The sequence below is a fragment of the Lycium barbarum genome, chromosome 6 (genome assembly GCF_019175385.1).
Source record: "Lycium barbarum isolate Lr01 chromosome 6, ASM1917538v2, whole genome shotgun sequence".
NCBI lineage: Eukaryota > Viridiplantae > Streptophyta > Magnoliopsida > Solanales > Solanaceae > Lycium > Lycium barbarum.
The window spans coordinates 132,136,336-132,149,826 of NC_083342.1; the positions used below are offsets into that span (position 1 = coordinate 132,136,336).

The following is a 13,491-nucleotide window of genomic DNA, read 5'->3' on the forward strand; positions in this document are numbered from 1 at the left end:
AAAAGGAGGTTTCATAAAAGGAGATAGAACAAAGCACATTTCACCAAAGTTATTTTTCACACATGATCTCCAGAAGAATGGTGATATTGATGTGCAACAAATCCGTTCAAGTGACAATCCTGCAAATTTGTTCACTAAATCTTTGCCAACTTCAACTCTTGAGAAGATGATATTCAAGATTGGAATGCGAAGACTCCGACATCTGAATCTTGGTCTTCGTCAGGGGGAGTGAAATACGTGTTGTACTCTTTTTTCCTTAACCAAGTTTTGTCCCATTGGGTTTTCTTGGTAAGGTTTTTAATGAGGCAGTTCTCAAAGCGTATTTCTAGATATGTGCACTCTTTTTCCTTCATTAGGAATTTTTCCCACAGGGTTTTTTTTTTTTTAATAAGGTTTAACGAGGTACATCATCTATTAATGGACATCCAAGGGGGAGTGTTATAAATATCCCAAGTAGTGGATATCCATTAAGTTATAAATATCCCAAAATATCCCAAAATATCTCAAAATATCCAATGTCCTGTTGCTCCTATAAATAGGATGCACAGATGCAATGTTGAAAGAGCAGAAATAATATAATCTGATATCTCTCTACATATTCTCTCTACATATTTCTTCTGTGTATTTACTTCATAGTTTTATTTTATAACAAATTTGCCTTTTTTTTTTTCTTTTTTCAAATCAGTCACTTCTTGTCCGTGTGCATAGAATCGTACCATTTTATGCCATCATGTTGCCCGTAAAGGTTGATGATCACGATTCACGGTGGAATAGTTTAATTTCTTTTAATTTTTTTTTAGGATACTACATCTACGAAATTGAAGAAAATATTTAGAGTGAAATAACTGAATTTATTCAGTTGAAATATTTTTAATTGATTGAGATAAAACAAAAACGATTTCCTCAATACAGCTTAACACCAAGTTATTTGCTTCGATCACATTTGATTTTTCATTTTTGTTTCAGTAGGAGGGGAAGGACTGGAAATGAGAACTTCACCCCCACTCAATTTCAGTTACTATTTCATTACTTGAATTTTAAAATAAAAAATATTGATTCATTCGGAAAGTCGTGATTTTAAATACACTTGCAAGTTTTTGGTTGATTGGATACAGAAATTTTATCTTCATATAAAATTAAATTTTGCTAAAATAATGTTAAGTTGCTATTTTTTTTTTCTCATAAAAGTATTTTAAGTTTTTGAAGAAAAGTTTTAAAAAGGTTACTTTTCAACGAAAAGAAAATTCTCTACTGATCACAAAAAATCTTCCCATGTAGCTGTCTATTTGAATGGAGAAACAATGGTTGACGAATTATTCTAGGGAAAACTGCAAAGGGCCTAGTTTTTGTTTATAGCTCGTAAAAATTGTTTATATTTAATCTTTTCTTTAAGTTTTAGAATAAATTTGCCCTGCCGTTAGTCTTTTAATCACCAGTGTGTCTCCCTCTAACAGAACAATGGTCTCATACAAAGTACTATAACAATAATAACATACCCAGTGTAATCTCATAAGTGGAGTCTAAGGATGATAGAATGTAGCAGATTTTGCCTCTACAAAGTATCTGAATAAATTTAGCTCTTTTCATTAAACTTCAGGTAATTTATACCTTAATTTACTCTTTTGGGTATGATTTTTTGTTATGGTTCTTTAGTCACAGTAGTTGATGAATTATTATTCTATCATGTAGAATTCCAAGAATTCCAGGACAAGGAAGGGTGGGCTCCCGCCAAGTAGGAAAACTGTTTCTTATCACCAATGTCACTAACACCATAGCCACACGCCTCTCTAGTCTGACCATTGTGTCCCATTGATACTCCAAAAGGGTACCCTTAATTTACCATAAACACCCGCCAAACATGCTACACATGGCACCAATTTTATTTTTCTTTCAAGGCCGACCATTCGGTATCTAAGTTTATTTATTCGGCTAACGCAAATTAAATTCACGTTGATAGGCTCATTAAGACGGGTAAAGTATGTTGATAGGCTCATTAAGACGGGTAAAGTACTCCTTTAAACAAAAAAAAAAAAAGTTATTTTCAAGATTGGAATTTGAAACCTTGGTTAAGAATATAGGAATTAGGAAATTTGATTTCATTCAATTTCAATTCTCAAACTCATGATTGACATGAGCTCGACAACAACAACAACAACTCAGTGAAATTCCACAACGTGGGGTCTGGGGAGGGTAGAGTGTACGCAGACCTTACTCCTACCAAGATAGGACGGCTGTTTCCGAAAGACTCTCGGTTCAATAAAAAGCATAAAAAGAGGTCAGATAAGGTTAAAAAATTCAAAGCGATATTGAAATGCAAATAACGAAAGCGACACAAATAATGATTGACATGAGCTCGAATTCTTCGTAATTCCAGAATTCTTCATAGTGGCTCTTTATGTAATTCGTTTCAGAGAAACCTCAAAATGACTCTACTTCATTACAGTCTATCTTATATCCCAATTATTTATTTAAATCCTTTGGTATCATCGCCGCCGTAGCACATATATGTTGTTTCTACTCGTTTTTTTTATATGACGAGTTCAAAAAGCATCATATAGTAATCCAAAATTATAGTATTAAAGAAAGTTTATGATGATTTTTAATCTTTCTTTCTCGATAATCTAGTATTTTTATGCATGAATATAATTATTTTGGTTATTGCAATAGAACGCTATTTATAAATTTCACTTCACCACATCCGATACCTTGACGGTCACCTGACACACAGCTTGCTGTATAATATCCTACAATTTTGAAAAATTAACGGTAAAGGGACATTCTTGTCCAAACAAGTTTTAATATTAACGACCCTTTGGAACAATCAAGAGTCCACCAACGTTTTGCCACACATACACTCCCACACTACTCTACAAAATGGTCTGACATCTCTTTTCCTCCACTTCAACTTCCAAAATGGCATCTTTTTCTATCAAATTTTTGGCACCTTCATTGCCAAATCCAACTAGATTTTCCAAGAGTACAACTCTCAAGCTCAATGCAACTCCGCCACAGACGGTGGCAGCACCACCTCCAGAGGTTGCTGCTGAGAGACTAGAGCCAAGAGTTGAGGAAAAAGATGGTTATTGGATACTCAAGGAGCAGTTTAGGAAAGGGATTAATCCTCAAGAAAAGGTGAAGATTGAGAAGGAACCAATGAAGTTGTTCATGGAAAATGGTATTGAAGAGCTTGCTAAGATACCCATTGAAGAGATAGATCAGTCTAAGCTTACTAAGGATGACATTGATGTCCGACTGAAGTGGCTTGGCCTCTTCCATAGGAGAAAGAATCAGTGTAAGTACTGAACCTCAGCTCCAGATTTCTTTTAACATATAGCTATTTGAAACTACACCTTAGTCTCAAACTAGTTAAAACAATTATATGAATCTTTCATATTATGAGGATTCATCATAATTTTATAAGCTGAGGTATTTATTTGACTATTTCTATGCTCCCCATCAACTTATGTAAATCTTGGGTAGAGGCGAATGCAATGTATAATCAACGGTTCAACTGAATCCAACATTTTTCACACAGAGCATAGATATATGTGTCAAAAATGACTAAAATTTCATTGAATATCAAAATCTGAACCCATAATTGCAAGTTGAACTTATTAAGTTTAAATCTTGGATCCGCCAAAACCTCGGGCCTTGAGATTGGCTATGCTTCGCGAAACTCACATAGCGGAGCTAGTACTAGGCTATATATATGCCCCAAAGTTTATCTTGCTCAGCTGAACTTTTAGATATTTGCTCGTCTGCTCTATTTTATGATTTGTTTAATGAGGAAACCAAATACATTTCAAGATCTTATATCAGAACCGAATTTTGGTGACCAGATGGGAGGTTCATGATGAGATTGAAGCTTCCAAATGGAGTAACAACGAGTGCTCAGACTCGATACTTGGCAAGTGTTATAAAGAAATATGGGGAGGAAGGATGTGCTGATATTACGACAAGACAAAATTGGCAGATTCGCGGAGTTGTACTGCCTGATGTGCCTGAGATACTTAAGGGACTTGAAGAAGTTGGCTTGACCAGTTTGCAGAGTGGCATGGATAATGTCAGGAATCCAGTAGGAAATCCTCTGGCTGGAATTGATCCTGAAGAAATAGTAGACACAAGGCCTTACACTAATTTGCTCTCCCAATTTATCACTGGTAATTCACGAGGCAATCCGGCTGTTTCTAACTTGTAAGTCTTCAATACAGTATTTTTTTTCCTATGCGTTGCTTCATGCTATAATTATCAAGTTGCTTCTTAATGGATTTAACATACCTATGGACATATCTATTCTGTTCAGTTTTTGCGTAGCTTGATTACTTGTAAATCAGTCAAGGAGTAATAATCTTAATAATAAGAATCGTGAAGAATGAGATCATTCATTTTGGGGATAATTACCTTTTTTGACCTCTTAAAAAAAATATTAGCCGGCTAATGTATATGTAATGTATATTAAGTAAAAGTATACATATAATGTACATATCATATACATAACTAGAATACATGTTTTGTATTGTAATTAATTTTGGCTGACAGGCCAAAAATGAAACCATCATTTTATAATGAAAGAGAATTTGCCTCATGTTCTCGTTATTCAGGGAGAAAATTAAAGTAGTTGCATTAACAAGGTTTTGCAATATTGTTGTAGGCCAAGGAAGTGGAATCCGTGTGTAGTAGGGTCCCATGATCTTTATGAGCATCCTCATATCAATGATCTTGCATACATGCCTGCCACAAAAGATGGACGATTTGGATTCAACCTGCTCGTGGGAGGGTTCTTCAGTGCGAAACGATGTGATGAGGCAATTCCTCTTGATGCATGGGTTCCAGCTGATGATGTTGTTCCGGTTTGCAAAGCAATACTCGAAGCTTTTAGAGATCTTGGTTTCAGAGGGAACAGGCAGAAATGTAGAATGATGTGGTTAATCGATGAACTGGTGAGTGATACATTTGGTACATTGAACATATTATGTCTTAGCATATGGCTTCAACTAAGAGTTCTAAGTTGAACTGTTTATAACTATTTGACTAAATATCCAGGGCCTTACTTTATTATCTTCAGACCGGATTTTTTTTCAGCTGGTCTAACTTGTTTCAATTTCAACGTATGCAGGGTGTAGAAGGATTCAGGGCAGAAGTCGAAAAGAGAATGCCCCAGCAAGAGCTAGAGAGAGCATCTCCAGAAGAGTTGGTTAAGAAACAATGGGAAAGAAGAGATTATCTTGGTGTGCATCCACAGAAGCAGCAAGGCTACAGCTTTATTGGTCTTCACATTCCAGTGGGTCGTGTTCAAGCAGACGACATGGATGATCTAGCTAATTTAGCTGATGAGTATGGTTCAGGAGAGCTCCGGCTGACTGTGGAACAGAACATTATTATTCCCAACATTGAAAATTCAAAAATTGAGGCACTTCTCAAAGAGCCTCTTCTTAACAGATTTTCACCTGATCCGCCTATTCTCATGAAAGGTTTAGTGGCTTGTACTGGTAACCAGTTTTGTGGACAAGCCATAATTGAGACAAAAGCTCGTGCCTTGAAGATTACCGAAGAGGTTCAAAGGCAAGTATCTCTGACAAGGCCAGTAAGGATGCATTGGACTGGCTGCCCCAATACGTGTGGACAAGTTCAAGTTGCAGATATTGGATTCATGGGATGCCTGACTAGAGATAAGGACAAGAAGACTGTGGAAGGCGCCGATGTTTTCTTAGGTGGCAGAATAGGGAGTGATTCACATTTGGGAGAAGCATATAAGAAGGCTGTCCCCTGTGATGATTTGGTACCACTTGTTGTGGACTTACTAATTAAGAACTTTGGTGCAGTTCCACGAGAAAGAGAAGAAACAGAAGATTAAATTATATTTGGAATAGCTCGTGATTGTAGACCAGATCAAGAGGGTATACTGTTGAAAGCTGGTCAAATAATCAGAAATATGCTATGCTATAACATGTAATGTATGATAACACAATGCAAACACTTCTATCTACCTACATTAGAACTATTACATGCTAAATTCTTTCAGTAGAAATTAGATTGAAGCCTACTGCCATTTGTACCCTTTTTCTATTGGATATTAGTGATACTGTCTTATTCTTACTTATTATAACTGCGAGTATATCTTTTTAGATGTCATGATTCTCCAATTATGATTGGAATCATCAGTTCGACGTTCTTGGTTACATCAAATTGACGTAATAAAGCATCTATATGTAAAAGAAATCAGCTTGCAATAGCTGCTTCTCTGAAATCAGTACGCTGCTTTTCTTCTTTATTATTTGGCAGTCACCTTTGTGTCACTCTTAGAAGTTGCAAAACATGTTGAAGTGAGAACGAAACCGAAATCATGTACAGATCTTTCATAGTATTGTGCATGACAAGGAAGCCAAGGGACTGCAGGAGAGCGATTCGTTCTGCTGCCTCCTCCCTGCACCAGTAGTAAATGATACTTTGATTAAGGAAAAAATAAGCATGCCAATATAATTGCTATCTGGTTTATTTTCACACTTCAGCTTTAACTTGTTTATCTAATGATTGCACAATTCAAGGCTTCTCTGACTTCATACTCTTATCAAATCTTCAAATATCAGACCGCTCATCCATCAGAAAAAGCAAATTAAAATTTAAACATAAGTTAGTCTTGATTCTCCAAGGGTACGTACTGAAGTTTCAGCACGCATTTATTGTTATGTAGAGATTGTAACAAGGATGAAGGCATCTACAGTATACTGGAGCAATGGAAAAATCAGGACAAAATATTACATAAGAGAAACAGTGCTCTCTTTTTTTGAAGATATTAGCAGGCCTATAGCTAAACAAGATGTACTACTTTCAGTATTCATCTTTGATGTCCAGTAATGTTGTTTATATTATTGTATACTAGATCTTATCTGCCGTATCCCTTCAAAAAGCAACTAGAGTTTTCATGGGAAATATAATCCAGGCGTTATTATATATCAACCCTCATTATAAATGTTTTCAAGTTCGGTATTATACCAATATAATAAAAGCCCAAACTGAAAGGTACCAAAAATTATATATTGTGTCCTTTTAATGCCTATTTGATCGTATAATTTCTTTTCTTGACATTCTTTTTCTTAAAAAAGATAAATATATTAAAAAGCTAGAAAATTGTTAGGTTGTTTGAATAATGAAAATTTACTAGTAATGTTTTTAAAAGAACCATATTAAAGCTTGGGAGAAACTTGCAATAGAAGAAAGAAAAAGACAATACAACCGCATCGGGTAACTAAAATTTTTCTTTCCAGAGCATTCCTTTTCCTAAATTGAAAACTATAATTCTAAGCTTAATCAACTAAGAAAGCAAATTATTTTCCTAAACTTCAACGGAAAACTATAACTCTAATCCTAATCAACTTTGGAAACAATTACTTTGCTTAAACCCCAAGCGTCACAACCTCTATAAATATAATGTCGACCCTAAAAGATTTATCAACACACAACCATCAATTTCTCATATTGTTTGAGCTCTTAGGTTAATTAGTTTCTCTGTTCCCAATGGCTTCGTTTTGCAACGGCCGCTGTTTGTTGCTCTTGCCATTAGGCTTCTCTTGTCTTCTAGTTGTTCTGTCTTTCGCTGATCAGGCTAAAGAAACTGTTGGCCCCTTTAATTCTCTATATAACATTGGCGACTATTCATCTTCATCAGCTGCTGATCATATTGCTGCAACCCTCAATCTGCCTTCTCCACAACCCCACAACCAACAAGGCACTGAATTCTTCGAGTCCGGTCTTAATTTTGCCACCCCCGGAGCTACCATCATGAGCCCTTTTTTCTTCGTCAAAAATGGCATCAAACCACCTCCGCAGTCTCATGAGCTATCCCCGATTGTCACATTCATGAAGTTCTTCTATAAAGACTGCTTCTCTTTTCACGACTGTGGCAAAAACAAGGTTCTTCGGAAAGCTCTCATCTTTATGGATCAACCTGGAATCAATGACTATAAACAGGCCTTCTTACATGGAAAATCTATTTCCGAGGCGTCTCATCTTGTGCCTGAAGTGGTGGAGACCATTAAGAATTCAGTTGAAAGACTCATCAAGGAAGCTGAAGCCAAAACTGTTATGGTTTCTGGAATTCTACCCATGGGCTGTTTTCCAGGTTTTAGGAGTATGTTTCTTGAGGGCGACGCAATTGGCAAAAACAGATGTCACAAGGGATTGAATTTGTTCTCGAAGCTTCACAATGATCACCTTTCGCAAGCAATTATGGAGCTGCGTTTGAAATACCCTGAAGTTCACATCATATACGCAGATTTCTACAAAGCATTCATGGCTGTTCTTAAGAACCACGCCTTTCTGGGATTCAAGACAAAGACTTTGATGAAGGCATGTTGTGGCAGTGGCGATGGTCCGCTCAACTTTGATGTGAAGAAGAAGTGCGGAGAGGAAGGAGCTGCTACGTGTTCTGATAGGGCTTCTTATTTACATTGGGATGGATTTCGATTGACCCCTGAGGCTTTGGAGAACCTGATCGATACGCTCTTCAGCAAAAAAGGATTCGTATTTCCAGAATTAAAGTTTGGAGAAGAAACAACAGCAGCAGTAACAAGGCATTATTCCAAGATTCATGGACGAGTTAGAGACATGTCTTATGTTATTAGGCATCTACTCTTTGTCTAAGCCAGCCTTTTTCTTATGTATTCAATTCAATAGCACTGATTTTTTTTTTCCTAGTCTGTTTAATTCAAAGGGTAGGTTCTCATTGCTTCATATGTGTCTGTAGCAGCAATACTTTTTACTCATACTCAATCAAAGTAGAGCGATTTGATTCATATATTTTTCTGAAGTTCATTTACTATATGTTTGTTATCTAATTTATTTTGCTGTTGCCTTCAACCTTTATTTCTAAGTCTGAAATTAAGAAAGAGGGTGTAACTGCTTGTAAGAAGCTTAGCATCAGAAATAAAGCTCTTCCCAGTTGACCTGAAACTTTCATGCACGTGTTACAGACATGTCTCGTGTTGTTTAGGCACGGCTATAAGCCAATTTTCTTTATTCAATTGGATTTACTTATGATCTGTTTGATTCGAAGGGTAGGCCCTCATTGCTTTCATATGTACCTCTGTTAGTTTCTGTAACATCTAAATATTCTCTACTCATACCTATACAACTAGCCTGATTTAAATCAAATATTTGTGTGAAGATGATGTTTCTTATTACAATATCTTATTTTATCTTTTCTGAATATCATGGAATTGTTAGTTAGGTTACAGAAGTAATTTATATTACAATCTAGCAAAAAACACTTTGCTCCCTGTTTATTGTGGTACTCCAAAGTTTCTGTTTTCCAAAAAAATTGGGTGTATCTTCTCCTTGTGAAGGTAATCCGTGGAGTGATACAAATATCAGTCTGAGAATTTCATGGGTGCAAGGCTTAGCAAGATGAGCCACCTTCAAGTGATAACTCTTTTGATAACGTCAAAAAAAGACTTCCCTTCGACATTAATCAATCAACTATCACTACACATCAATCTCAAACTAGTCGAACTCGTCTATATGAACCCTCTATGTTCATTTTACTCTATGGTAAATAGTATCTTAATCACTTAGCATTAGTGGCAAATATTCTCTATGCAGCAGCCAGCAGGGATGGAGATTGATGAAATGTGCAATTACATCTAGAGAATATGGAGGTGCTTGTACTTATCTTGAAGAGTGAAGACCACATCCAGTGGCCATACTGTTGAAAGCTGGCCGAATATTCAGAAATATGCTGTGTTCATAATATGTAATGTATGATAACACAAAACATAACAATTCCACCTACGTGAGAACCATTACATGCTTTATTCTTTTGGAAAATCTGATTGAAGCAAATTGCATATGTAATCTTCTATTGGATATTAATAAACTACGTTGTTGCTTATAACTGCAATGTCTTCTGGGATGTCATGCTTCTCTGGTTTTGGGTGAAATTATCAGTTCAAAGTTCTTTGTTACTGCAAATCAACGTAATAAACCAGATATATGTAAACGATATTTGCTTACAACAATTGATTCTCTAAAATTACTACTCTGAATTTATTGAACGTGTTGAAGTGAGTGTGAAACAGAAATCATTTACTCCGGTTTTCATAACATTTGTGCATGTCAGTAAAGCCATAGGCCATCCCTTAACAAAGCAACTAGAGTTGTCAAGTGATGTGCCGCGGATTTGTGGCACATTCGACCCTTTTTTACTATTAATTTTGGTTGTTTTCAAGTAACTATGGGTCATTTTAATGTGTTTTGTTGTGTTTTAGGAAGACGATAGCCCAAAAGCAAAAACAAAAAAAAGAAAAAATTGCCCAGAAATGAAGATTCGACGGACCGTCCTTTGAAGCGTCGATAAGTTCAATTTTCCAGTGATGGCCTTAAGTTGAAGAGGACAAAGGACGGAGCCATCGACGAAGCGTCAACCTGATCGACATTTCGTCGTTTGTATCGCCAAACAGATCTGTCCACTAGAAGAGAGAAAGACGGAAGAATCAACGGATGATCGAACCGGTAGACGATACCGTCGAATGGACCATAAAACTGAAGAAGCAAAAGATGAAGGCATCGACAGATCGTCAAACTGATCGACGTTCCGTCGATCATAATACCAGGGGTAGTTTTGTCAATTGCTGATGTGTGTTTTTTGAGCCTATTTAAAGAACATTTTAGGTTTTTGTACACATCAGATTTTTCTTCAACACTTAACACTTTTTGCATTGGTGGGTGAGCATTGAATACATCACTTTTGGAGCTTAGTGAAGACAAAAAGATTTCATTCCCACCATCTTTATTACACTTTGTAAGTTTTATGTCTCCATTATTGTTTACTACTTTTGTGACTAATATGTGTGAGTAGTTTCTTTAATCAAAGTTGTGGACCCAAATGATGAGTATTATGTAATGGATGTCTAACATTGTATATATATATATATATATAATGGGTTGTGATGTGTTTAATTATTTCTCATATTATTCATTGTTAGCTAGTGGTTGCAAACACTTACTTATGCACAAATCCTAATTTTGTTTGGAAAGATGAACTAGGGTTTGAGTTGAAATAATATAACAAGGACTTGGAGCGCTAACCCTCGTTTAATGAACTCACTTAGGGATAAGATGAGTTCTACTTGGCATATTTAATCGTTTTTACTTACAACTTTTCTATATTTGGGAAAATCATGAAACAAAATACTTTCTAACTATTAGAAAATATTAGGAAGTGCATTAGAGATTAAGTGCATATGAAATCTCAACCCATTAGAAATATATCATATTGATACCCATAGCATAACATCTAATCACAGCAGGGACACAACTTTGATTCTTTTAATCCAAACAAATTCCAATACCTCAAAATAGGGAGTACAAACCAAAACCCTTTTTCTATACTAGTCGGAATAGAACTAAAGTCTTTAGAGATTAGTAAAATATATGATTAGTATTCATTTCACACTTTATTCCCCGTGGGATTCGACCCCAACCTAGTTGGGTTACTAAATTTGACACCAACCGCCTTACGCCATAATTTAGGTCTAATTTGAGCGTATCATCAAGCAAAATAGTCCAGCCTTTTCCTAAACTACATACTTGTAACTTTCTTTCGGGAGCATTCCATAACTAATTCGGTAATCTCCTATATGAAAAGCTATAAGTCAATCTTCTAATCAATATAGGAAACAAATTACTTTTGTTAAACACCAAACATCACAACCTCTGTAAATATAATCTCGACCTTAAAATAGTTATTAACACGCAGCCATCAATTTCTCATATTGTTTGAGTTCTTTGTTATTTTCTCTGCTTCAATGGCTTCGTTTTGCAATTGCCGTTGTTTGTTGCGTCTGCTATTTGTCTTCTCTTGTCTTCTAGTAGTTCCTTCTTTCGCTGATTACGCGGAAAAAGCCACCGACTTCTTCGAGTCTGGTCTCAGTTATGAGACCCCTGGAGATACCATCATGTGTCCCTCTTTCTTCCTCAAGAATGGTATCCCACTAACTCCTCAGTCGCATGACCTATCTTTCATGAAGTTCTTCTATAAAGACGACTGCATTTTTCATTACTGCGGCAAAAACAAGATTCTTCAGAAAGCACTTATCTTTCCGGATCAACCTGGCATCAACGACTACAAGCATGCCTTCTTACATGGAAAATCTGTTTCAGAGGCTTCCCATCTTGTGCCTTAAGTAGTGGACACAGTAAAAAATTTAGTGGAAAGACTCATCAACCTAGATGGATCCAGAACTATTATGATTTCTGGAATTCTTCCCATCGGTTGCTTTCCAGATTTCCGGGCTTAGTTTCCCGAGGGTGATTCAATTGGCAAAAGCAGATGCCACAAGGGCTCAATATGTTCGCGAAGCTTCACAATGATCACCTCTGGCAAGCAATTCTGGAGATGCTTTTGAAACACCCTGAAGTTCACATTATATATGCAGACTATTACGAAGCATTCATGGCTCTTCTTGAGAACCACACGTTCCTGGGATTCAAGACAAAGACTTTGATGAAGGCGTGTTGTGACAATGGCGATGTCTGTTCAACGTTGATGGACATAAGAAATGCGGAGAGGAAGGAGTTGATGTATGTTCTGATAAGGCTTCGTATTTACATTGGGATGGATTTCGATTGACACCTGGGGCTGTGGAGAACCTGATGGATACGCTGTTCAGCAAAAAAGGATTTGTACTCCCAGAATTCAAGTTTGTAAAAAAAACAACAGCAGCAGTAGACGCATGTCATATATTATCAGTCATTTACTCTTCGTCTAAGCCTCTATAGTCAATTCTGTCAATGGGGTTTTCACTAATCTGTTACATTCGAAGGATAGACCCTCATTGCTTCTCATGTACCGGGGAATGCCCCTTTTAGCTTCTGTAACAACTTACTATTCTTTTGACTAGTACCAAATAAAAGTATCCTGATGTACTATCTGTTAATCTTGTTTTTATCTTTCAGCCCTATTTTTAAGCCTGAGATTAGCAACAAAGGGTTTAACTGTTTGTAGGAAGCTTAGCATCAGAAATAAGATCATGCTTCTCCCAGTTTGAACTGGTTAACATTCAAGCACCTTGATAGAGTTACTCCAGATTTACAGTAAGTATGTTTCACGCTGTAGTAATGTGACTTATCATCCATGATATGATAGAGAACTAAAGTAACTTTTTTACCAACTTAAACTCTCGATTATTCATTGCGTTGAACGCATCAGGTGATTTCAGTAGTACAATAAATTTAAAATTGGGCGCTCAAATAATCTATTGAATCTTCCTACTATACCCCTTAGGGCACTATTTAAAGATGAGAAATACAATAACAAGTGCCTATAAAAAATTGAAACTAAAAGAACACGCTCTTTGATTTGGTGTTTGCCTTAGTTACCTTTACGCATTCTCTATCACATGCTCCCCTACAATATCATATTCAATGCTTAATGCAATCAAGTTTCCAATAATATCTAAGATGATGTCAAAGATAAACACAATGTCACCTGCAAAC

The 13,491-nt window shown here is 36.2% G+C and overlaps 2 protein-coding genes across 2 annotated transcripts; both read left to right on the forward strand.

The window, feature by feature from the left end:
- Positions 1-2,831: 2,831 nt before the first annotated feature.
- Positions 2,832-6,127, forward strand: LOC132599081 (ferredoxin--nitrite reductase, chloroplastic-like). Its single transcript, XM_060312307.1, has 4 exons — positions 2,832-3,292; positions 3,840-4,194; positions 4,652-4,940; positions 5,117-6,127. Exons 1-4 carry the CDS (start codon positions 2,914-2,916, stop codon positions 5,852-5,854), a joined length of 1,761 nt encoding a protein of 586 aa, XP_060168290.1. The 5' UTR covers positions 2,832-2,913; the 3' UTR covers positions 5,855-6,127.
- A 1,388-nt stretch (positions 6,128-7,515) lies between these two features.
- On the forward strand, positions 7,516-8,640 carry LOC132644694 (GDSL esterase/lipase At1g28650-like). The gene has a single exon (XM_060361299.1). The coding sequence runs from the start codon at positions 7,516-7,518 to the stop codon at positions 8,638-8,640; it is 1,125 nt and encodes a 374-aa protein (XP_060217282.1).
- The last annotated feature ends 4,851 nt before the right edge of the window (positions 8,641-13,491 follow it).